This window comes from Xenopus tropicalis, chromosome 5, assembly GCF_000004195.4.
Source record: "Xenopus tropicalis strain Nigerian chromosome 5, UCB_Xtro_10.0, whole genome shotgun sequence".
NCBI lineage: Eukaryota > Metazoa > Chordata > Amphibia > Anura > Pipidae > Xenopus > Xenopus tropicalis.
The window spans coordinates 41,542,083-41,567,592 of NC_030681.2; the positions used below are offsets into that span (position 1 = coordinate 41,542,083).

General features: G+C 39.9%; 2 protein-coding genes across 5 annotated transcripts; one reads left to right on the top strand and one right to left on the bottom strand.

Annotated features, from left to right (window-relative positions):
- Positions 1-984: 984 nt before the first annotated feature.
- Positions 985-12,580, bottom strand: LOC100216148 (uncharacterized loc100216148). Of its 4 annotated transcripts, none has more exon segments than NM_001142121.1 (7): positions 985-1,426; positions 1,481-2,544; positions 3,250-3,386; positions 5,145-5,241; positions 6,276-6,466; positions 7,781-7,940; positions 11,294-11,645. In NM_001142121.1, coding segments are annotated over 6 exon segments (1,437 nt in total). In that variant the 5' UTR covers positions 11,478-11,645; the 3' UTR covers positions 985-1,426; positions 1,481-1,876.
- A 715-nt stretch (positions 12,581-13,295) lies between these two features.
- Positions 13,296-22,104, top strand: LOC116410964 (HEAT repeat-containing protein 1-like). Its single transcript, XM_031902700.1, has 3 exons — positions 13,296-13,370; positions 21,425-21,595; positions 21,796-22,104. The coding sequence occupies exons 1-3, from the start codon at positions 13,296-13,298 to the stop codon at positions 22,087-22,089; spliced, it is 540 nt and encodes a 179-aa protein (XP_031758560.1). The 3' UTR covers positions 22,090-22,104.
- Positions 22,105-25,510: the final 3,406 nt, after the last annotated feature.

A 25,510-nucleotide genomic window follows, 5' to 3' on the forward strand; every position in this document is an offset into this window, starting at 1 on the left:
GGGGCAGCAGCCTCAGGGATTTGCTAGTAAAGACTGATCCCATACATTGCTATAACCCAAAGAAATCCACCTCGTGGCTTGGGAATTCAAAATTGGGCTGTTACAAATGCCCTTCGTGTACTACCTGTGGTTATTTAATGACGGGACCATCCTTCAATCATCCCCAGACAGGTAAACCAATCAATATCAAACATCGGGTGTCATGTACATCTAAGTATGTTATTTATTTCATTAAATGCCCTTGCGATCTATTCTATGTGGGAAAAACTATCACTACCTTTCGTGATAGAATGGCAAACCACCGTTCTGCTATTCGAGCTGCCTTGGACACTGGGAAAGCTGATACTCCATTAGCCTCTCACTTTGCAGCACAGCAACATTCCTTGGCCACTATGCGGAGCATGATCATTGATCATGTCCCAATTCCCACCCGAGGGGGAGATCGCGACCGATTATTGTTACAGATGGAACTCAGATGGATTCACAGATTGAACACGTTAAACCCCTATGGACTCAATGAATTGGTCTCGTATTCTTCCTTCTATTTGCCTTGACCTGCTATTTCTTTCTGCTTTATTGTAAATTTTAATATAATTCTGTGTTTGGAATTATAATGATATTTTTTCTACAGTGTAGATTTGTGTGTTATACCGATATCCAAGGTGCCCCCATCGGCATGGATTCATGTTTATTCGTTTCTCTATATATGTTACCTGCATTTACACCCGCACCCAACCCCGCTGCGTTCATTAAGCCTGTACTTTCTTACTTGCTGGAAAGGTACCCAATCCTTACTTACACTAATATGTGTTTGCTCACAGTATAAAAAAAAAAATTTTTTTTACACATGAAGATGAAACAACTTTCTTATCTCAATGGATGCCCCCCCCCCCCCCCCTCCCTCTTATCTGGCTCATGTATCTTTAACCACAACTAAATATTTTTCACAGGACAGTTGTATTATCAATGATAAAATAATTCAGATTTTTTTTTTTTTTTTAAAAAGACACTTTATTCCAACTACATAGAAGAAACAAGGTTGCATCTGCTATCAAAGCATTTCAACAATAAATGTATTTCTCCTCTTACCATGTCATTACAGGTGTTTTACTTCATCATTCGACTTTCATTTAAAATAAAAAAAAAAGAAACTTCAAGTAAAGGCAAAGTAATAACAGATGTACTACAGAACATAACATTCACTTTGTAAGGATTTTTTTTTTTTTTAACAAGCAAACGTTTTGAGAGGAGGGCGCAGATGGCATAGCTGAAGGGTAGTGCATTAATGTTTGACACAGCCTACACATTTTTTTTTGGAGCAAAGTCAGTTGCATTGTTGTGCTGCAATAAAAATATATCATTTAATATTATACACAATAGGTGTATAGTAAACTTACCAATGCAATGATGCATGTCTATTTGGTTCTTGTTGAATTACCGGTTTCCTCATTATCTATCCCAGGTGCAACTTATTTGGTCAGTCTTGAGATATTCCCCCCCCCTCCCCCCCGAGTAAAACGAGTTCTGAAGTTTACAACATCTGGATTATAATAGAAGTGGTGACCTCAATTTCCCAAATAAGGAATGCAAACTTGGTCCATAGCATCTCAAAATCAATAGAACATGCAAGGAATGCTTACTTGGAATGATAAACTTACATTCTAAAACATAAAAACAAATTCACAGAATGTAGTTCTGCATGTGCAAGACCTTTTTCACATTGACAACTTATTTAATGAAAAAAAAAATGGCTCAGTTCATTAAAAATGCTGTAGTTTCCTTTACTCTTAACACCATCTTACCAATAACAATTTACCCTAGGAAAATAGTTCTGTTGTAAGGAATGTTTCTGAAGGTGTGAGCAGCTATAGTCAAGTTAAATCTGTAGCACAAGCCCTGCTGCAGAAATATTATCTCCTCCACCTGCTGTCTGGAAAACCTCAGTACACACCAGCACTGGGGCTAAACATATCTCATAGTTGTCTTCTTCCCAGCAAGACACGGGGCGACTTTCCTGAAAGGGTATCCTCTGACTTCCCATCTCTCGGCTAACAGAGAACGAGTCATCCATAATTAATTTAGCTTTACGTGTGTCAATTTGTGAGGAACCACACACGTGGCGGTTGGCAGTTAAGGATGCTTTTGCAGTGGCAGACATTGTATTCTTCCACATGGAATCCTTGGTGACCATCATGGCTTGGAAAGCCAAGGTGTGGACATGTAACCTGGTGAGAGAGCGCTGGCCTTCCTTATGCTCCTGTGATCTAAGGAGCTGGTAAAGTTCACGCATTTGGTCAAGAATTGATGCTACTCGTGGGTAAGGGTCTGAAAGTACTGTAATATTTCCACCCTTGATCAGGCTAAGTAGATTAGGGAGCTCTTGTTCATTCATTCCAAGAGAGTCAGAATAAGGTATGACATATTCAAGTAAGTCCTTCATTAGGCTCTGCTCCACAAACGAGGCCATTTCAAAGTGGGAGCCGATTTTTGAGTCCATCGACAATAGAAGTTCCTGCATTGCCTTTAGCCTAGATTCACGTTGTCCTGTGTAGTACATAAACATAATGAAGGTAAAATGTTGAGATAATTAGGGATTTTTGGAATAAAGAGTATTATGAATTGCTACCAATCTATGTACCTGTATTGACAAGATCTCATTTTGCAGTTCAAACATGCCATTGCTATAGTAATCGTACAGTAAGCAGAAAACAATGGTTCAGAAAAATATTATTGCCTCGATCAGAGTAAGTCTCTTTTGGGGATTGCCATCAATCAAGAGAAGAAATAACTGCCTATTGTTTAAAAATGTTTTTTTTTGTAATTTCTTGATAACAGGGCAAACAGAGACACAAACTACTTGCAATGTTTATCCCCCCCCCCTCCGTTTGTTTTATTACTGCATTTAAAAAATGTACTTTGCTCTGTGTACAAGTAGCGATATGTAATTAAAAGCTATACAGACATGCATACAAAACAAAATATGTAAGGGTAAGAGCACCTCTAAGACTACAAGATTTGTTTTATGCTTTGGTGCTATTCTCACTATATGGTAAAATATGTTTTGTTAGGAGTCTTTCAATGCATTTGAGAATATATTGCTTTCTAGTGGGCCTAGGTAACAGAAAACATTGTAGAAAATAGCATTTACTTGTTGCCTTTTAAAAAGGAAACATCTTATTGGTTGCTATGGGCTAATTAACCTGGGCAAAATTAGTGCCTTTTATTACATATGGGAATGTACCACCTTACCTGACTTAAAAGGAAAGCTGTCCATCATCTGGAGCCCTCCAATGACCAGCAAATCTGGATTGAAGCTTTGCAGCTGGGATTTAAAGTCTTCCAAGGAATCAATCATGGGATTGTGGGAATCACTGTGTACTATATACCTGGAAAACATAATGTGTGGTGCTCAATAAAGGGGCTCTCTCTTTAAGCCTCAACAATTTACCAATGTTTGTTTACATAAATAAGGTAGCTATGCTGCAATTGCCCGCTGTTATTAAAGAAAGTGAGTAAAGGAAAAAGTATAAAAGGGCAAAATTATCTTTATTGCTTATTATTATTTGATTGCAAAAACATTTGCTGAAAAAAGAAATATAAATCAGGCTTAAAGGAGAAGGAAAGGCAAAGTCACTTGGGGGTGCCAGAATGTTAGGCACCCCCAAGTGACTTTAACCGCTTACCTTGTACCCAGGGCTGGTGCCCCTGTTCAGAGAAAACAGCACCAGCCCGGGGTACCTGTAGCGGAGCGCTTCCTCCTTCCTGCTTCCTTTTCCTAAAATGCCAGCGGTCGGCGCATGCGCAGTAGAGTGAAAAGCCGACATTTCTGTTAAAGTTCAGCTTTTCACTCGACTGCGCATGCGCGCACGAGTGAAGACGGAAGGAGGAAGCGCTGCAGCTACCCCGGGCTGGTGCTGTTTTCTCCATACAGGGGCACCAGCCCGGGGAACAAGGTAAGCGATTTAAGTCACTTGGGGGTGCCTAACATTTTGGCACCCCCAAGTGACTTTGCCTTTCTTTCTCCTTTAAAAGAGAAAGAAAGGAAAAAGCACTGGGGGTGCCAAAACTTACGACACTTCTTCTGCGGCAGTAGAATGAAAAAGCCAGATTTTTGTTAAAGTTTGGCTTTCACTTTACTGTGCATGCACACCCATGGAAGGAAAGAAGAAGCAGGAAGAGGGTGCTCACTGTAGGAGCCCTGGGCTGGGGTAGTTTGGGGTATTAGGTATGTAAATACAATGACTGGGGGGGATGTGCCTAAATTTTGGTACCCCCCCCCCAGTGATTTCAACTTTTCCATCTCCTTTAAGCACCCCACAGTGATTATAATCACTTTCTTGATAACCCTTTCGGCAAACAGTAGCACTGGCCCCAGGTACTACTGCAGGAGCGCCACAATACCATTCAATAGAGTGAAAAGCCAAACCTAAAAGCAAAAATCCATATTTTCAATCTACTGTGCATTTGCATTGGCCTGGACCAAAGGGAAGATCTAAGAAGGCAAGCATGATTGCCACATGCCACGTGCAGTTTTCAGCAAACAGGAGCACCAGCAAAGTGATTATAATCGCTGATGGATGCCTAAAATTTGGCACTCCCGGTGATTATAAATTTCCTTCTCCTTTACTATAAGATATAGTTTTTGCAGGATTTTTGCCAGGCTTTTTCGCAGTACCCCACATAGTCATTTCTTCTTGAGCTATAAATTTACCCAAGAAAGTAGCAAATCACCTTCTTTCTCTCATAGGCCAGAGTCACACACAGCAGATTATCCGCTCTACTCTCTCTTTGGCAGCTCTCTGTAGCTGCACTAACAGGCAGAGCATTGGCTTGAGTGCAGATACATGGACTACAGAAGGGATCAGCCCGAAAGTGCCTGCTCTCACATTTTTTTGGGACTGTGATCTGTGTAACTGGCACATGTTAGCCTGAATGTAGCTACATGGAGCAAAGCAGAGATCAGCCTGAAAGTGCCTGCTTTCACATTTTTCAGAACAATCTCTGATCCATGCAGTTGCACTTAAGCCAAAGCTACACAGAGCTGTGGATAAGCGCGGATCCCCTTTTCTCAGCCTGTGTAAGAAACACAATGAAGATACAAGAAAAACACTTTACTATCAGACAGAATAACAGACAATCGGTACCTGTTAGCCCTTCGAGACATGTGTTTTCCCCATTTAGCTCCTGTTGGATATTCCATAATCAAGTGAATATCAGGATCATTTATGGGCTCACCAGCAACTGTAAGTAAAGATCAGTGGTAACGGACAAGCCAACAAGTGAAAAGCATACAAGATACTCTAACTGCAGACATCAGTCCTTGGGAGTCCCATGCCTCATATAAAAAGCACTTGGCCTTCGGGCTTGTGTCTTTATATGGCCGTGGAACTCCTCAGTTACTTATAATATTCTTATTTTTTTTTTACTACAATATGGGTACATTTCAGTTTTCATTTAAGTTTTTGTATTCATATTCTGCCTCTTTCTACACTACAATTTAAAATGCTATCTAGTTCCTTGGGTCACTGACTGCCTGGTTGCTAGGAAAAGTGTAACCTTAGAAGAGAAGCGGTAAATCTATACTTGTATTATTAGTATATTTAGTCATTTTCATTTCAGCTCGGGGGAAAGCTTGACAGGAAAAACTACATTTTTGTTTTAGCCACCACTCTATACATAAAAAAGGTACACTAGTCTAGAACCTACAGCCACTGATTGGCATGGCTAAACCTTCATAACATCAGCATTCTAAGGCAATATAAAATGTAGTTTTCAGTGTTTCTGAAATATTTCTTTCTTTTTTGTTAATAGTTCATTTTTTTTTTTTTAATTTTCTTTTAGGATGGGAATTCTAACTGCTGTCAGGTTGCTAAGGCTTAATTACAAACATAACAAGGAGGGTTGTGGAACCCTCCAAGGCTAAGTAAAAATAAAAGTACAATGGAAGTGCAACTGATCTGGCTAAATTAGCTACAAGCAAACAAAAGACTGGGGATTGATTAATGCACATTCCCTGGTCCCCTTGTTTAGTAGTCATTTAGTATCTGTGCAAGTGTATGTATTCAAAACTCCTGTTTCTGTTACAAAGTTATGATCATAAAAACTACAATACAAACATTTTTTTGAGGTTCCATTTGACAGATCCATAGGGAAATGAAGTCACAGTGGTCCTTTAATCCCACAACTCTTTTCCATCTTGCCCCTAAGATGGCAGGTAGCAAATCAAGAACTAGCTTGCAGTTCCACATATTGACCTCTCTAATAGACAAACTTACTTGTGATTCGTTCAGAAAGCACACTAATTTCTTCTGGACTAAGGCGACCACCAAGTAAAACATCGCATCCCTCTGTGGCTAAACGATTAGCCATGACTGGCGCGTTTCCACCAAGGGCCCAGCGCATTTCCGTGAGCCTTTTAGAGGTGTCTACTAGTTTCTTAAACAATGTCTCATTGGATACATATCTCCTGTTAAGAAAGAGTTCTGCATTTATTTTAGGCATATATAAAAATACAGATATGTGGTCCTGTAAATGTGAACAAATTAACTTTAGGCTGCTAAAGGAAAATACACCTGACATTTCAGAACCGTATGTGGAATTACTTCTTCTATTGGTATTTTAAATTAGAATTTGCAGCTATGAAATTATAAATGTTGATGCTTCTTTGTGGAATGAGCATGCTTTATGCACACAATACGTCTTAAAAAGTTGGAGAAAATAAAATGTAGGTACTGTAGGCTGTATAATGAAGGCCATACTTATAAAGACATAGTTCAGGTTTCTATAGAAATATGACAGTATCACTTTAAAAACCTTCCTGTGTGGGACAATATAACCCCATTTTTTAACACTGGTGCAATGCAAAGGGCTAAACATACTTTTAAAGGAAAAGGAAAGGTCAAAGCTAAGTAAGGTTTATCAGAAAGGTATAAGTAAATATACCAATCAACACTCAGTAACGATGCTCTGAGTCCTGTCAAAAGAAACATCATTTCTTTCCTTCTATTGCGTACACATGGTTCTCTGTATTAGACTGCCTTCTCTCAGCTCAAACCTCCAGGACACAGGCTTGAGCCTGCTCAGCTTGCTCCTCCCCTTTCTGCTATAATCTGAGCTGAGAGCTACCAGCCAGCAGTGTGCTAAGGTGGCCATACACAATGCTTTAATATACCTACCATTACTTTGTCCCAAACATTATGGTGCCCTGAAATGAGGGGGTCTATGTATAAAAAGTTGTAATTTCTACATTTCTGCACCAATGTTGAGAAACAGGGCATACTGTCCCTATGATTACTTACTTGTGTCAGACTTCTGACACCTTTTTAGCCATCATGGTTGCCACATGCTTGGCACATTTAGCTTGGTTGGGCCTGATATAATGTAGGTATTTGTATAAACATCTATACAACACTTAACTGTTTGAACTGATCAAAATCTAGCAGCTGGAATCTGCACTCAAGTTCAAAATGCTTCCAACCTATTAGATCTTTGCCCAGCAAGTAGCCCAACATCAGTGTTGCAGCAATTATGGCTGAAGGCGTGTACTTGGGATAAGTACTGGGGACTGAGAAGAGGCAAGGTGCATTTTGATTTTCAATGTAATATCACTGCTGCAGCATTAAGAAATCCAGCAAAGGTATGTAAAGGGGGTGATGCAAGATGTTAGTTCTAAAAACAAAACTAAAAAAACATGAAATCAAATGTGTGGCCATTTTAGCATTCAAGGCCAACAAGTGAGGCCCCTGAATGTTGGCCTTCATTGATCTAGCCAGTTACTTACTCTGAAGCTGCACCTGGTGGGAAGAAGTAGGCAAAGCTCTCAGCCAACTGGGCCTCTGTCTCAATGTAATTGTGATGTATCGGATTGTAGCTGGGTTCAATTCCTGCTTCATCCAACAGAGCTACTCCATCTACTATTATATCCAGACATCCTCCAAATCCTGGTCAAGAAAAATAATGAGAATCTCAACTGCTGCCTCTTTGCACATGATAAATATGTAAAATGATTTAAATGGTTTTGTTATAACGTTAGATAAAACTATTGGCATTTGAACTCATCTTTGACATTATTATGCCCTAACAGAAATATGATTTTGAACATATTGGAGATGTGGTTTACACAAAGGTAGAGTATATCTAATACTCGAATACTTTTTTCTATTGAAATTGTATTACTCTAAATAATAATAACTAAATATTTATTCCTCCTGCAAACAAAAGGTGCATGACAATCCAACAGTCAATTGGTTGCACCATGACAGCTGAGAGAATATTAGGATGTTGGAGCAGGTGTCAGCTGGATTCACCAGAGAATAACCAATGCTAAAAAACATTACAGGATTAAGTGTACATATTGCTAAATTGTGATAAAAATGAACTTCACTTCCAACAGGATTCCATATAGATAAAATGGGTAGATCTCCTTGAAAAAGTATTTTAGTACTATGTGGACAGAAATGTTCTAAGTCAATTTAAACTTCATTTCCGACAGCTGACAAGCAGTGCCCTCTTTACCTGTAACAGTATTTATATGTAATAAGTATGTTTAATGTATACAACCTATAATGTTGGGACTATATATATATATGAATGCCATTACAGGTCTTACATTATAGACCCCTTGGGTCAAGCCTGCAATTAAAGTACATGAAATAGAGCAAACATCAAGATTCTTACACATACATCTGAGTGAACTCCATCTACAGCTTGGAATTCTTCCTGTATTTACCACTATTGCATATTATCCATGTAACTGCAACAATGTGCATGTAAATGTAACATAATGGTCACAGACTTGTCTCACTGCACATTTAGAGGAGACCTAATCATGATATATATTCGGATAGATCTGTCCCTAAACCTAATAGCTAAATTGGCAGGTCACTGACCATTTCGACTACACATAAAAGGCACCACAAGCCTGAACAATCTGACCATACAATTTGCCCCATTATCTATTCTGACAATAATGCAGATCTGCAACAATAATAATAATGTAGTGAATGGATCTACTAACATGTTTGACTGCAATCCAGGTCATTCAGAATTCAGTTGTTCTTACTAGTAAACAAGATGTCACATAGAGTGCTGGAAAACTGGCCCAACTGGCTTTGTGTGCCTATACCTGAGCTGACTAAATGGCTCCGGGTGCAGGCACATCCATAAGCTTTTTGGAGTGTAGGGGCGGATTACAGGGCTGTGTTTATCCACATGACGAGAATCCACCCCATGTGGCAGTGCCCATAGTGTCATAGCAAATTTTATCTTTAATTTGGTTAAGGAGATTTGTTCTACTTTATGCCTGAAATTTTATATCGTTGTAGAATATTTAGGGAGCAGTGGTACAAGTTTCTATGCTAAAGCCATTATTTACATCGTATTTCTAGTCCTTTGAATTATTAATTAGCAGAGTGAAAGAGATACAATAGATTAGCAAAGCAAAGGAAACTACTCCTCCCGCTATTCACTAGCATAGGAACTTTAGGAGCTTGGTTATCAAAGGGTTAAAAAAATAAAGCCCATGCTTGGCTGTTTAACAGGTCACATAGACCATCTGCAGACATTTTAAAGAAAAAACAGCAGCACTTCTGAATGAGGCTAAAGCTCTGCACACATAGGGAGGCTCTGGAACATTGAGAAATAAGCCCAGGAGCATGCACACACATCAGTTTTGAACACAGACACGTGCATAAGCACTAATGGGGCTAAAGTGCACCTGTATCATGTGCTTTTGCCATCTCACTGAGAACACTTCAATAAAAGTTTGTGATTAATGTTAAATTTACTTGTGCTACACAGGTTTTTATGCATTCACAATGCAATCAAAAAGCATTTTAAATGCCTAGTAAAACTATGACTCTGCAGCTGTGCGTATGAGCCCTTTAAAGTGTTCTACCTCTTAAGTTTTATTAGCCAATATACACATAAAATGGGGTAGCACACTTTAGCCTTGCTGGGAAGTGCTACTGTTTTATCTACAAACTATGAGCTCTGTGAACAATTACTGACTGTGAGCTGGGTATATTTCCCCTCCTCCCCCACACATTGATCGCCACTGAAAAGTCAAACTCCAGTTTACTTCTGTTTACATGAGCACGTTTCCCTCCCCTCATTACATACAGTCTAAAAATGGAATCGATATTGATTATATAGTGTACTCTAGGACACTGTAGTTGTACAGCCTCTTAAAATTACTAAAAGCCAAGCATAAAAGGAACAGCAAATAAGAATTCTAGTAATTAACCCTGCAGGCTGTGTGTGTGTTTCTTTAAAGTGTTCTGAGTAGCTCTAGCTAATTTGCAATTATCTGCCTTCAACAACCAGGACATAATATAGAACATGATATTCTGAACCTTATCTGTAACTCCCAGACCTTGTCAGGGCCTCTGATCCCCCACATTTGAAGGCTTATTTATTGGAGTCTGGTATTTATATAATGTCACAGGTATCTCCCTCATACTTCATCCATTTTGCCTGTAGCTCTTACTGCTTGGCAGGCCATAGCTTTGTGCATTAATTTGTTTTTATGATACAAAAATGTTTCCAATTTTTAAATTAAGGCAAAATGCCAAATCTCTGTTCTAAATTGCATGTTGCGATTAAAACTGCAGGTGGACTTTCAGCTATCCTCTTCAGCAGTCACATGAAAATTGCAGTTGAAATTGAGTCATAGGGCCCTGGCCTCAAGTGGTAAAGGTGTGGCGACAGCATGGTTTTAGGAGATATCAAGTGGGACACAAGAAACTTTGGCCAATAAAACGAAGAGCATACAGCCAACCTACTGCTCTATTTTAAAGGGAAGGTGTAGTAACATGTTCTAATTTCACATTTAAACGTTACTATGCCTACATAAACTCAAGCACTATTCTTTTTCAACTGATGTGTCCCACCAAGGCTCCCTTAGCTCACCCCTTACTAATCTGAGTTGGTCTATGGTACTGCTCTAAGGTAAGCAGTTTTTGAATGACAGGGCGCTTGGGAGCAGGAGTCAGGACTATGCACTCAAGAAACTTCTCAACTTCATGCTGTGCCAGAGACCAACGCAGGTCAGTAAAGGGTGAGCTGGGGGGAGACAGGGGGGAACATCAGTTAAAAAAGGAGGAGCGGTACTAGGGTTTAAGTAGGCATAGCGACACAGTTATATTGGAAATGTGTCACTAGCCCTTTAACGTTAAAGATGTCAAAGCCATTTCAGTAGGAAGTTTCCCAAGCGCCTTGGTTGTTGGCAGTTTCTCTACACTAATACGGCAAGATAGATTCCATTGCCCTCACACACAGAATTCAAGCCACTTACCTATTGCTATACGAGGAGGCTGGTGGGAATCCAGCCCAACTTTCTGTTCAGCTCGGAGAAGCGATGACAGGACATTGTCCAATCTGTTCTGCAGGCTGTTGTCATCCACCTGGTGGTACCAGTATGCGGCCAGCACAGCAAGGAGGGAGAGCAGAGGGACACACAGGACTTTGGGGGATGCCATTATAAAAGCAGCAGTTTGGGTGTCACTGCACTATCGTGACTTTAACCACCTGGAGTAGACTCCTTGGACCACCTATACTGCCGGAGCTATAAGCCTGTGCCAACAATAGTTGCCACAATGCAGCACCTCAGTCCTATGTGCCCATATACACCTGACTTTAAAAAGTGCTACAACCTCCTGTGCCAATCAATACCAAGCATACATACCTGGCACTATGCAATGCTACAACCTCCTGTGCCAATCAATACTAAGCACACATACCTGGCACTATGCAATGCTACAACCTCCTGTGCCAATCAATACCAAGCACACATACCTGGCACTCTGCAATGCTACAGCCTCCTGTGCCAATCAATACCAAGCACACATACCTGGCACTATGCAATGCTACAACCTCCTGTGCCAATCAATACCAAGCACACATACCTGGCACTATGCAATACTACAGCCTCCTGTGCCAATCAATACCAAGCACACATACCTGGCACTATGCAATGCTACAACCTCCTGTGCCAATCAATACCAAGCACACATACCTGGCACTATGCAATGCTACAACCTCCTGTGCCAATCAATACCAAGCACACATACCTGGCACTATGCAATACTACAGCCTCCTGTGCCAATCAATACCAAGCACACATACCTGGCACTATGCAATGCTACAACCTCCTGTGCCAATCAATACCAAGCACACATACCTGGCACTATGCAATGCTACAACCTCCTGTGCCAATCAATACCAAGCACACATACCTGGCACTGCAGCACTAAAGTCCCCTGTGCAAAGCTACAAGTTGTCACTGCTACTCCCAGTCCCAGCTACCTGATGACAGAGCAATAGGGTGCCTGCATGTTCTCTCTCCCTACACAGCCTTTACACTGCCCAGCAGCCCAATTTCCCTAAAACAGTCCCCAGTCCCGAATCGCTACTCACTCCTCCCGCAAAACTGGTAAGTGCAGGCTCCTAGCCTCCGGTGTTTCACAAAACCCCAACCCCAGAAGTCTCATCATGCGAGACTGGCGCCACGACTACACGTAAGTGCAGCTGCGCACACGTAGTGCCTTGTGGGAGTGGCGAGTGGGCGGAACTCCGCGTTGCACAGTCGGAAGCTGCATACAAGCGCTGCTGCCCCTTGTTCCTAAGCTTATATTTCTGTGCTTGTTTCTCATACTTATTTTAGAGAGAGAAATAAACACCTTTCTAACATTACGTGCCATTCAGAACCTCTTCTAACTTGAACAAAACCAATAGAGTTTTTGTCCAAACTGAAGCCAGCTGAAATGAAGTCTTTTTCTTATTTTTTGCCAGTATTTTTGTGTTTCTTCTGGCCCTAACTATGATGTATGCTGGTTGTCAGTTCCTCAGAAGAGAGTTCTGGGGCCCCAAATGGGTGTTAGTGTCTATGTTTTATGGAGGTGTTAGACCAAGTTGGCTTTCACTCAAGGTTACCCATAAACACATTTCCAGTTATTCTAAGAGCTCCCTGGCATTCTCTCAACCTGCTGAGAAAAGGTGGAGGAGTGTGGAGGCCAATGCTGTCCCTAGAGAGGCACCAGACCTCAGTGCACCCCATCACATGGGTTGAATCAGGCCGCCTACCATTGTCAGTGCTTATAAAGGGGAGTGTGGCAGTGATTTGGGGTGCATAGGTTTGTTGCAGGGGTTGCTTAATAGTCTTGGGTTTATGCTTCTGGAATGACCTAAAGGGCCAGTATGCATTACTGCACCACGTACGCAACATGGAGAATACCATCTGCTGTTGCCAAATTGCTTCCTGCAATTTTGCTCCCATGTAGTTTAAGAAGACAATAGAGATGTATGCACTGTATGAACGCTTTAATAAAAAAAAGCTTTGTGAGACCAGTGTCACTGCTTATAGAGAGAACCGAGTAAGAACAATGAGCAGCCCACACTTGTACACGTGTCATGGACACATCACACTGCTGTTGGAGCCAAGGGTTCATCCTGTGCACACATGGCACTCGCTAGTGTCTAGGTCAGGGATCCCCAACCTTTCTTACTCGTGAGCCACAGTCAAATGTAAAAAGACTTTGAGAGCAACACAAGCATCATAAAAGTTCATGGAGCTGCCAAATAAGGGCTAAGATTGGCTATTAGGCAGCTTCTATGCCCACTATCAGCTTACAGGGGGCTTTATTTGGTAGTAAATCTTGTTTTTATTCAACCAAAACTTGTCACCAAGTCAGGAATTCAAAAATAACTCCCTAGTTTGGGGGCACTGAGAGCAACATCCAAGGGGTTGGGGAGCAAAATGAGTGCCCACCTTGAGAGGAAACAGCACCAGGGATACAGGCCATCGGTGTGCAGTTCCATGTAGTACTAGGGCAGTGATCACCAACGAGTGGCTCGTGAGCAACATGTTGCGCCCCAACCCCTTGTATGTTGCTCTCAGTGGCCTCAAAACAGGTGCTAATTCCTGAATTCCTGACTTGGGGGCAAGTTTTGATTGCATAAAAACCAAGTATAATGTCAGAGTCTTCTGTAGGCTGCCAGTCCACATAGGTGCTATTAAATAGCCAATTATTGCTCTTATTGGCACCCCCAGGAACCTTTTTCATGATTGTGTTGCTCCCCAACACTTTTTCCATTTGAATGTGGCTCACGGGTATAAAAGGTTGGGGATCTCTGTACTAGGGCATTATTTATAAGTCACTTTAGGGAATTCAGAAAAGTGATGTTAAGGCATGATTGGTGTTAAATTGAAGTAAAAAGAAAAATTAACAATCATCTGCCATCATCAGCTTTTGTTTTTTCCATGCCACCCTATGCCAAATTTTGGGGTGCAGTAAACTCAAAGGGGGAATTCACAAAAGTGGCAATATTGAGACAAAATAAAACTGGAGATAGATTTGTCGGATTTTCCACCTTATTCACAAAACTATCTCTGCTTTTGTTAATTTTTCTTTTAAACAGTTTTCAGTGTGCCATCAAACCAAGTCTTACATCTACATGAGACCTGTAATAGTGATTTTGCCAGCAGGATTTTGCATTTTATTTGCTAGTCATTTTACTTTAGGGGCATTTCCTGATGTGAAATATTAGTTTTCCCATTTTCACTATTCATTGTCAGGGCAAAATGGGCAGTCTAATTCTCTCTAAATACCAAAAAAATAAAGACGTTGCTATTTTGCATAATATAGAGATATACAGTATATCACAGATATATTTTATTTGTGGAAATACAGCTGATTTAGAAATCTGCATCTTTCATGAATGTGACAATACCAAAGTTGTATCGTTTTATGGAGATCTCTAACTTGTATGTGTCAAAAACTCGGTACACTAACAAATTTCAAAGCACTACCACAGGAATCAGAATCCTTTACTTCAGGTTCCAGGGCTAAAAAATCCACCAGTAGGTTTACCCCAGGAAACAATAGGGTTGATTCACTAAAGTGCGATAATGCTTATCGCATGCTTTTTTGCGTTAAAATTGACGCGCAAAAAATGCACGATTCGCGAAAGTTTTATCGCATGCGTTAAGTCGCATATTGCGTGCATTAAATAGTGTGCCGCATGCGTTAATTTTGCCGCGTTGCGTTAATTCTCGCGCATAAATAATACGCATGATTCACAAACACTTAGACGCACTAAATATCGCATTAGTCTGTGCGAAAATTAACACCTTCTTGGGGCAGGCGGTAATTATAGAAAAGTACAGTTCATGAGCTTTTGGCAACACAATAAGGACTTTGCAGTGGGATTTATTCAAGTATGTGTTGGCCCTAGAGTGATGCAGCCTCCAGTTTGCAGAGAAATGGTCATATTCAAAAAAAGTAGTTTTAGGAACGTAATGCTGTGTATGGCTAATATGGCGTGCGCACAAAAAGTAGAGCACTGTGTTAATTAGCGTGCGTTGCGTCAAATACCGCACGAAAATAGTCTTCGCGACTTAAATAACGCAAACAGCATGCTATAAATAGCGCTCATTTTAACGCACTTTAGTGAATCAGCCCTAATATATTTTTGGAAACTACATATGAGAAATCCAAAATGGGTAAATATGGCTTTCTATTCCAAACAACTACAAAGCTTTCCTTCATTTGGGGTCTCGAAATGCTAGCATGGATTTCAACTAGGAACATGCACACAGTGTCAGACTGGTGTATTTGGGGGCTCATGGAAAGAAGTGAATCAAGGCCCCACCCCCTGCACTACTCTGCCACCTCACTGCTTCTCTGCCCCCCTACTCATTACCAGTTGTCAGCAATGCGGCTCACCCACCAACATGCCTTGTGAAAAGGAGCCAACAGGACCAGGGTCCATCAGGTTTTTTTCCTAGTGCCTTGTTAAGCCAGTCCAGCCTGGAATTCATAGTACCCCAATATCTAAGTTTGGATACCAGTGTGCATATGCTGCTTGCTGATCACCAAGATGGCTGCTGGAAAAAGAAGTGACACAGTTAAAGGAGGTGATCAATGCTGTCAAGCTATTGGGGCACAGATATGTTGGGGCAAGTGTCAATGAAGTGATTAAAGAGGGGGCACTGCTGCTAAAACAAAAAGTTTGCTTAGGAGGCTTTACTTCTCAATATATTCACTAAAAACGCTATTATTGCCTTATTCATTAAGCCTAGCGTAATAATGTAAATGTGAGGTAAAAACATTTTATACAAGAGATTTTATAACTTACACTTTTTTGTCTAATCAATGTTTCAATATTCAGTGTTAATCAATACATGTTTAGAAAAATGTTAATGAACTAAAATTGTTATTACAATGTCAGTTAAATGCAAACTCACAAGTATCTGTAAACTGTCTTTCTTTCACCAAAAACTGAAAAGTGGTGGTTGAGTCAGCAGATTTCTGTTTGTGAATATGGAGAAAATGTTTTACTCCAAAAAAAGGCTATTTCCACTTTTGTGATTTCCTCCCACCCCCATTGCCAGAAATGTGCTTGGTTGAGGTAGAATAATGAAAGCAAATGATCATTTCCACACTGCGTTACATTTGCAACCACGTTAATCTAATGAGGGTCATGGACTGCTGAGTGGGTGTTGAAACACTTGTTTATCTACTGATACACCCAAATGAACAGAAACATACAACATTATGCCCAGTTTTGTTATAATATTAGGCAAAAGTGAAACAAAATATTCACTGTTAATGAATATTTGCTACGACAAGTTTATTTAATTGCATTGTTGCTTGACACTGAATTACATAAGCCAGATGAAAGACATATACAGTATAGCCGTTAAAAAGTTTGCTTGGCACTTAGTAATCCATATCAGTGCAATAGGTATAAGGTAAAGAACACGTTAAAAGACAAGGTGGGTAATGTATTGATACCAACAAGAAAATTTCTTTTATAATACATAGAGAAATTGGTTGGAAGATATCAACATGGAAACAATTGCCATTGTGTATCTTATTTTCCAAATTGATTAAAAACATGATAGAATGGGCAGTACCATTTAGAGCTCTTAATACCAAAAATCATTTTTTATGATATAGGGATTGTATTTTATGGACAAAAATTCAACTGAATCAGAAAGCCTCATGTCTCCCAAATGTGCCAATAACTGATCTGTATAGTTTTATGGAGATTTCTGACTTCTAGATTAGAAATTCCCAGTAGTAAATTACCAAATGTTCAAAGCATTACAGCAGAATACGGCATACTTTAGATTCCAAAACCAAAAATCCTGAAACATTAGGTTTACACAAGGAAACCATATATTTTTGTAAATTACACATTCTGCTGAATGCAAAATGGGAAACCATGTCTTTCAACTCCTAAGTACCAAAAAGCAATGCTTTCCTGAACTGGGCAGTTTCCATAAAAAAATTATGAAAATTCTATATAATCACCTCAAAGCTTCCACTTTCAAGCATCTTATCTCCCACAAAGCGTTAGGTACCAAGAAAAAATATCCTAAATATGAAATCCAAGGGTCCACGGAATAGTTTGATGCCAATTGTACATTACCAAAGTATCCGGCATTTAGAGACCCCAAGAGAAAGTTAGTTCATACATATTTCATGGCATAGAAATCCATGGCAGTAGAATATATGCTGGAAATAAGTAAGTTGACCCCAGAAAACCTAATATTTTCAGAAAATACACATTCTGCCGAATGTAAAATGGGGAAATACATAGGCGGATTTTCAATAAGGCTAGGCTAAGCCTCCCCAAACCTGTTAAAAAAAACGAAAAAAAAAAACCTCACTCTGCACCTAGGACTCTGCACTGTCCTACAAATATTCTCCTGTTCCTGCAAGCCCCGGTTCTGCTGTAATTAGCTGTGCTCTGATTGGATCTTTCTTCTTGTGGTTTCTCTAATCAGAGCACAGTTTTCTTCACAGACACTAAAGTTGCCCAATCAAGGCACAGATGCAGACAGGGCTCGGGTGATATTACAAACTGAAGGCAGTGCAGAAATAAAGACTGAAAAGAAGAATCTGCAGGCTGTAAAATTTACCTAAGAACCTCACCAACACAGGTACTATACACAGGTGATATACACAGGTACTATACACAGGTGATATACACAGGTGCTATACACAGGTGCTATACACAGGCACTATACACAGGTACTATACACAGGTGCTATACACAGGTGCTATACACAGGTACTATACACAGGTGCTATACACAGGCGCTATACACAGGTGATATACACAGGTACTATACACAGGTGCTATACACAGGTGCTATACACAGGTACTATACACAGGTGCTATACACAGGCGCTATACACAGGTACTATACACAGGTGATATACACAGGTGCTATACACAGGTACTATACACAGGTGATATACACAGGTGCTATACACAGGCGCTATACACAGGTGATATACACAGGTACTATACACAGGTGATATACACAGGTGCTATACACAGGCGCTATACACAGGTGATATACACAGGTGCTATACACAGGCGCTATACACAGGTGATATACACAGGTGCTATACACAGGTACTATACACAGGTGATATACACAGGTGCTATACACAGGCGCTATACACAGGTGATATACACAGGTACTATACACAGGTGATATACACAGGTGCTATACACAGGCGCTATACACAGGTGATATACACAGGCACTATACACAGGTGATATACACAGGCACTATACACAGGTACTATACACAGGTGATATACACAGGTACTATACACAGGTACTATACACAGGTGCTATACACAGGTACTATACACAGGTACTATACACAGGTACAATGCACAGGTGCTATACACAGGCACTATACACAGGCACTATACACAGGCACTATACACAGGCGCTATACACAGGTGCTATACACAGGTACTATACACAGGTGCTATACACAGGTACTATACACAGGTACTATACACAGGTGATATACACAGGTACTATACACAGGTACTATACACAGGTACTATACACAGGTGCTATACACAGGTACTATACACAGGTGATATACACAGGTACTATACACAGGCGCTATACACAGGTGCTATACACAGGTACTATACACAGGTACTATACACAGGTACTATACACAGGTGCTATACACAGGTGCTATACACAGGTACTATACACAGGTACTATACACAGGTACTATACACAGGTGCTATACACAGGCACTATACCCAGGTACTATACCCAGGTACTATACACAGGCACTATACACAGGCACTATACACAGGCACTATACACAGGTACTATACACAGATGCTATACACAGGCACTATACACAGGTACTATACACAGGTGCTATACACAGGTACTATACACAGGTGATATACACAGGTACTATACACAGGTACTATACACAGGTGCTATACACAGGTACTATACACAGGTGATATACACAGGTACTATACACAGGTACTATACACAGGTGCTATACACAGGTGCTATACACAGGTACTATACACAGGTACTATACACAGGCGCTATACACAGGTACTATACACAGGTGCTATACACAGGTACTATACACAGGCGCTATACACAGATGCTATACACAGGTACTATACACAGGTACTATACACAGGTGCTATACACAGATGCTATACACAGGTACTATACACAGGTACTATACACAGGTACTATACACAGGTACTATACACAGGTACTATACACAGGCACTATACACAGGTACTATACACAGGTACAATACACAGGCACTATAGTGACCTTTATTGTCAAGTTGTGGAGTCTCAGCAGGTGATAATTACAGATCTGTGCCTTTTAAATTTGTCACTATATACTCCTTATTGATTTAGCTGTGCATCTGTATGCCAATCAATACACACACAGAATAGAGCTTAGACAATTGTAAGCTGATTATTTTTGTTTCCTGCCCAAAGTTAAATGCTCTTGGCATGCCATAGTGAATGACTTCTAATGTGAACATTTGTTCCTGTTCTTAATGAGATAAGTTTTTTTTTTTTTTAATAGTAAAAAGAAATGTACACAACAGCTTGTGTGTGTTTGCCACAGGCTTTAATGTGTAATAAAACCTATTTATTTTGCTTTTAACATGTAATTTTCTGGAATGTTAAAAGTAATGCAGCTTTTAACACTTTGTTGCAAACACTAGAATATCTGGAAACCCCTGACCCCAAGCATTCCAGATAACAGATCCCGTGCATGTGTGTACGTACAGTCTACGGATATTGCTCAAGGCTACCTGTAGGCTATGGCATGGCCCAAGTAAAGCAAGTATATAAGCATTTTAGTGCTGCATTTCTTAGCTAGAATGTAGGTCCAGGCCTGGACTGGGATTTAAAATAGACCCTGGCATTTCAAGTACACAGAGGCCCAAATAGCCCCCTACCAGCCCACTAAATAGTGACTGACTGTGGCAAGTTTGGGTATAAATCTATAACTAAGCCTATGACATTGTGGCTTTTAATTTATTAAAGAAACTACAAACATTCCTGAAACCTAAAGTTTAAATAAAAGACACAAAACGATAAATCAAGTTCTGGCAAAAACCAATTTATAAATCTCAAAATTATCTAGAAGTAAGAAAAAATCCGACTTTATCTCAAAATTGCTTAGTAAATGTGCCCCTATGTGACTGCATAAAGGAGAAATGTTTCTTGCTGAAAGCTGAAAGGGCTCTTCACGCTGTTTGCAGGCCATTTAATAAATCCCTTTGCTGACATTTTGACTCAAACTAACACCATAAACACAGGTATGTTGTGCTTTTAAAACATTTGAATTGTGCAATTGACCAGTGGTTATAAATGCAGAAAAGGTAAAAAATGATAAGCTGCACCTTTTTTGTACCCTATTTTTAAAAGCAGAACAGCCATTTTTATTTGACTGCCATTATCCCTTAAGCCCATTCACCTACATGGTAGAACTTTCACTTGTATGGTTATGTGATAATCCACTTTAACAATATTATAGTTTATTACAGGTATGGGATCCCTTATCCGGAAACCCATTATCCAGAAAGTTCCGAATTAAAGAAAGGCCATCTCCCATAGACTCCATTGTAAGCAAATAATTCTAATTTTAAAAAATGATTTCCTTTTCCTCTGTGATAATAAAACAGTACCTTGTACTTGATCCCAACTAATCAAGTAATCAATAATTAATCCTTATTGGGGGCAAAACAAGCCTCTTGGGTTTATTCAATATTTAAGTGATTTTTAACAGGCTTAACTTATGGAGATCCAAATTACGGAAAGATCCCTAATTTGGAAAACCCCAGGTCCCAAGCATTCTGCACAACAGGTCCCATACCTGTATTATATTGGGTCCCCCAATTCAGTGTACATTTTTCTACAGATAACAGAAGATGGGCTCTTTTTTTCTGTTTATGCCCTTTCTGTTTGTAATAATAATAATGCAATAAGCGACACAAAGATCCTTGAATGATCCATGAATGAGAGACACGTATGAGCTATAGTGCTGCAAAGTCAGCTCACTGTATTTTCCTTGAGGAAATTTCTCCTGTCTCCTAACAGTGTTTTCTCTCATCAGATAATCCATTTTTTGACTCAAAGAACAACACTGAGAAGAGCTGCTTGTTACTGGACTATGTCATCCACTGTCTCCACAAAATCTTTCTATATGATAACCAGCATTTCCTGAGCAAGGAGAGAACAGAAGCATTAATGATGCCATTGGTAGATCAGGTAACTGCTGCTTTGTGATTGCAGTTTGCTCTTTCATCTATTTAGAAATGTCTGCAATAATGCATGGACCCTAAAATAGAGCAGTTTAAACTTTTCTCAGAATGTAATGTTCTTATGTGAGTCAAAAAATGTTTGGCTTTAAATTTTGTGCATAAGGAAAATCACCCACACAAGTTTATTTTACTGTTTTTTTTTATTAGCTTGAAAATTTGCTTGGAGGAGATGAGAAATTCCATGCAAGAGTGAGCGAGAGCTTGATACCATGCATAGCCCAATTCTCTGTTGCTATGGCAGATGACTCCCTGTGGAAACCTCTCAACTATCGGATCCTCTTGAAAATGCAACATTCTTCTCCCAAGGTTAGAAAGGTCTTTGGAACAAAATACTCGAGGGCATCAAGTTTAAAGAGCGTGTGTGACACGCAGCATTGTGTTTCTCCTTGTAGTTTCCCCATATCTGCAAGCACAGTGACGTATTTGCTGACAAGTGCGTAGGGTCAAGGGAAGGGTTTTACACAGTTTTTTGCAGTAAGGTTTTAAGAAAGGAAGTACCCTTGTTGCAGAAATCATATTAGAGCTTTGAACTGATAAGGGATGGATTCACTCTAACTCTTATTACTCAACTGATTGGGGACATTCTGCTTAGGAACACACACATCAAACCTGAAGTGCATGAATCTTTCATAACACTCTCCCTGTTGGCCCTTTAATATTGGTATTGGAATAATACATTAGTACCAGATTAGTACCAATACTGAAACCAGCATCTTAATAACCACTATAAGGATGAAGGCAGACAAAGCGTTTCTGCCTGGCTGAGAGAAGCGGATCCGCTTCTGTACGCCGCTCTGTGTGCCTGTACTAAAACCTATGGCAACAGCCTGAGTGTGTACACACAGAGCAGTGTGTTTCCAGGCCGATTGCCGATCCGCTCCACTCTGTGTATGCACCCCCTGGCTGCTGCCATAGGTTTTAGTGCAGGCACACAGAGCAGCGTAAGGAAGCAGATCTCATTCTCCCAGCCAGGCGAAAAAGGCTGAGGCTTCTCTCGCAGGGCTGAGAGATATACGCTTCGTCTGCCCTCGCCCTTAGTGCCATTGTTAAAGGCTTAGTTATTCATTTCGAGTTTGTGAACTTTACAGTGTTTGTTTCAATTCAAATAAAGTCCAAATTTTGCTGAATTGGAATGTTTGCCTTATTAATAAAAGTTGAATATAAAAAAACTGAGTGAATTAAACTGTGAAAAAAAACCTTAAACGCATCAAATTTGGATTCTACATAACTTTTGCCTAGGATAACAACCATTGACTTCTACATGAGCTCACAAGTTTTTAGATGCCTAACTCTTACATTATTTTTATTTTTTGTGCTTAATAGTTAACATTTGCATTTTTTGAGACCATAATTAGAATTCATGTGTTTTAGTGCAAAAAAATTGATTAGCAGCAATAATGTAAATTAGACAGTTAATATAACACCCCCTTTATGTGTGCTGAAGCAACATGACAGCACAATGGCTGGCCATGTATAAAAACATGCAGAAAAGAAATATTCTTCCCATGTAATAGATATGGCTTTTCTGCAGTTTGGTCTTGGGACGATAAACCATGCAACTTTTCCACCACAGCAAAAACATAAGCAGTGGGTCTCCTCAAACACTGAACTCCTACAGGATTCCTATCCATTCAGTCTGGATATTTTTTTTAATAGACCCAACTGACCTATTAAGTCTTAAATTGGAACCAAATATATTGGATTTGTTATTTGCCTGCATGAATCCCACAAACATAATGGATCTGTATATTCGATCCTTAGTATATCTGTCTCTCAGTCTACAGACACCAGTGTTGTATAATATATGGCCATGGGACCTCTTACGCAGAAATTCGAATTACAAAAAGGCTATATCTTATGGAGTCCACTTTAAGCAAATAGGTCAAAATATTTTTTGTACATTGTACTTGATGGTAACCAGTTTAATATTGATGGTAACCCGTGTAATATATACATATACTTTGACAAATGTTTAGTTTCTGTCACTCAAAAAAATGTCATAAAATGTTAGCCAGCTACTGTGTGGCTGTATGGCTTGGGATGGTTTAGGAAAGTATACAAAGCAAGAATATTAAACTGGCAGCAGTTTAAAGTTGTGTAACAAGGAGAATGCAGGATAAATGCACTGGAGGGTGCTTGTTAGGCACCTCCCAACTCCAACATCTTCGTTCTTCTCCCAGGCTCACTCTGCTGTGAATTTGTTGAGCTCATGCTCCATACAGAAATATCAGTAAAAATTTTGTAATGCGCATACGGCCACCCTGCTCCTCAAACAGTACTGGGGTAATAGGAAAGTGATTGCCTAACAACTTGCCCAGTAATTTCACTTTTCCTTCTCCTTTAATAACACCAAATTCAAAAGATGTAGATAAACTGGGGAATTTGTGTGAATAAAAAAACATTTTGCATTCTAAAACAAATGGAATTTAGATGTTATTTCAGATGTCAGTTTGTTGCTCAACAATGTTCTGGCATATAAGAACACTTCTGTGGCAGACAGGCAATCACTGCTACTCTATTTTTATTTAAATAGTTCTGCAATAAAAAGCAACAGCACAATCTATTGTGTAACAATGCTTCTAAGGGCAATGGCACAAGAGATTTTATTACCCACGCTGCATCTGTGTTACCTCGGGCAGCAAAACATCCCTGGTTTCCTTCCCACCTGCAGTCGTATATATCGCTGGTGGAAAACTATATGCACACTTCCATTTTCTGAACTAGCCCAATGTTGCCTCTTTGGGGAAACTCGTACATTACTTTAGGCACTTGGGGGGGAGGGGTGATCGCTCAGGACCCTATAAAAAGAATTCTGGGCCCTTCTCCCAGCCTGCATCCATTCCTCCATTTGTATACCCTGGGAGGCACAGATGCACATCCCTTTATCCACTCATCCATCCTGGGGATGTGTACTCCCTCTATAATCATGGACCACTACAGGTGGTACCATAGTCAGAAAGTGGAAGAGCTTGAAGGAACCATGGAAGGGGTGGGGTTTGCAGTGAATGAATGGGGTTTGGGAGTCATAAGCAGAGTTTGGCATAATTAGGCAGTGGGCAAGCAGATCAGTGGTGTGCCAGTGTAAGGGTATTTTTTTCATAGGTTCCATATTTCACTTGTTGGCAAGTCCATAGCCCATGGGACCCCAGTTATAAATCCACTGGTTACCTGAGCCCCCTTTTAAAGGAGGAAAGGTCCTGATAACTTAGTAGCATGGGGTCCAGTGCCTATAAAAATGCCACTGGAGACAATTGTAATATCCATGTTGCGTCTGGCCTTTTTTTATACTCAAAGACAAAAAAATGTCAGCAAAATCCATACCGCCACCATTAGCCATTCATTTAGAAATGGCTGCCCCATAATGCAAAGCTGCATATACCATAAAAAAACCACTAGTGATTAGTTAGAGTTGCCAATTAACTTAACATTCCTATAATACTATAAAGATGATAAGCAATAGATTTACATTAATGCAGACAACCACACCAAAGTTTGCTTTATTAATGTAGGAATTAGTTCTGCATTACAACTATGCAGTCCAGACATTTTCTCATACTCTCTAAAGCCTATGCATAAGTCCAGGGATCCCCAATCTTTTTCACTCGTGAGCCACACTCAGATGTAAAAAGTGTTGGTGATCCAAACAAGCATTAAAAAGTTCCAAATAAGGACTGTGATTGGTTATCTGGTAGCCCCATTGTGGACTGATAGCCTGCAGGCTATATGAGAAGAACATATTAGAAGCTTTTAGTCAAACAATACCTAACCTTCAGAATGATACCATTGTATGATAATGGAAAAAAGGTGGATAATGGGAGATTCCAACATAACATGTTATTATTGTCATATAAAAAAATACACA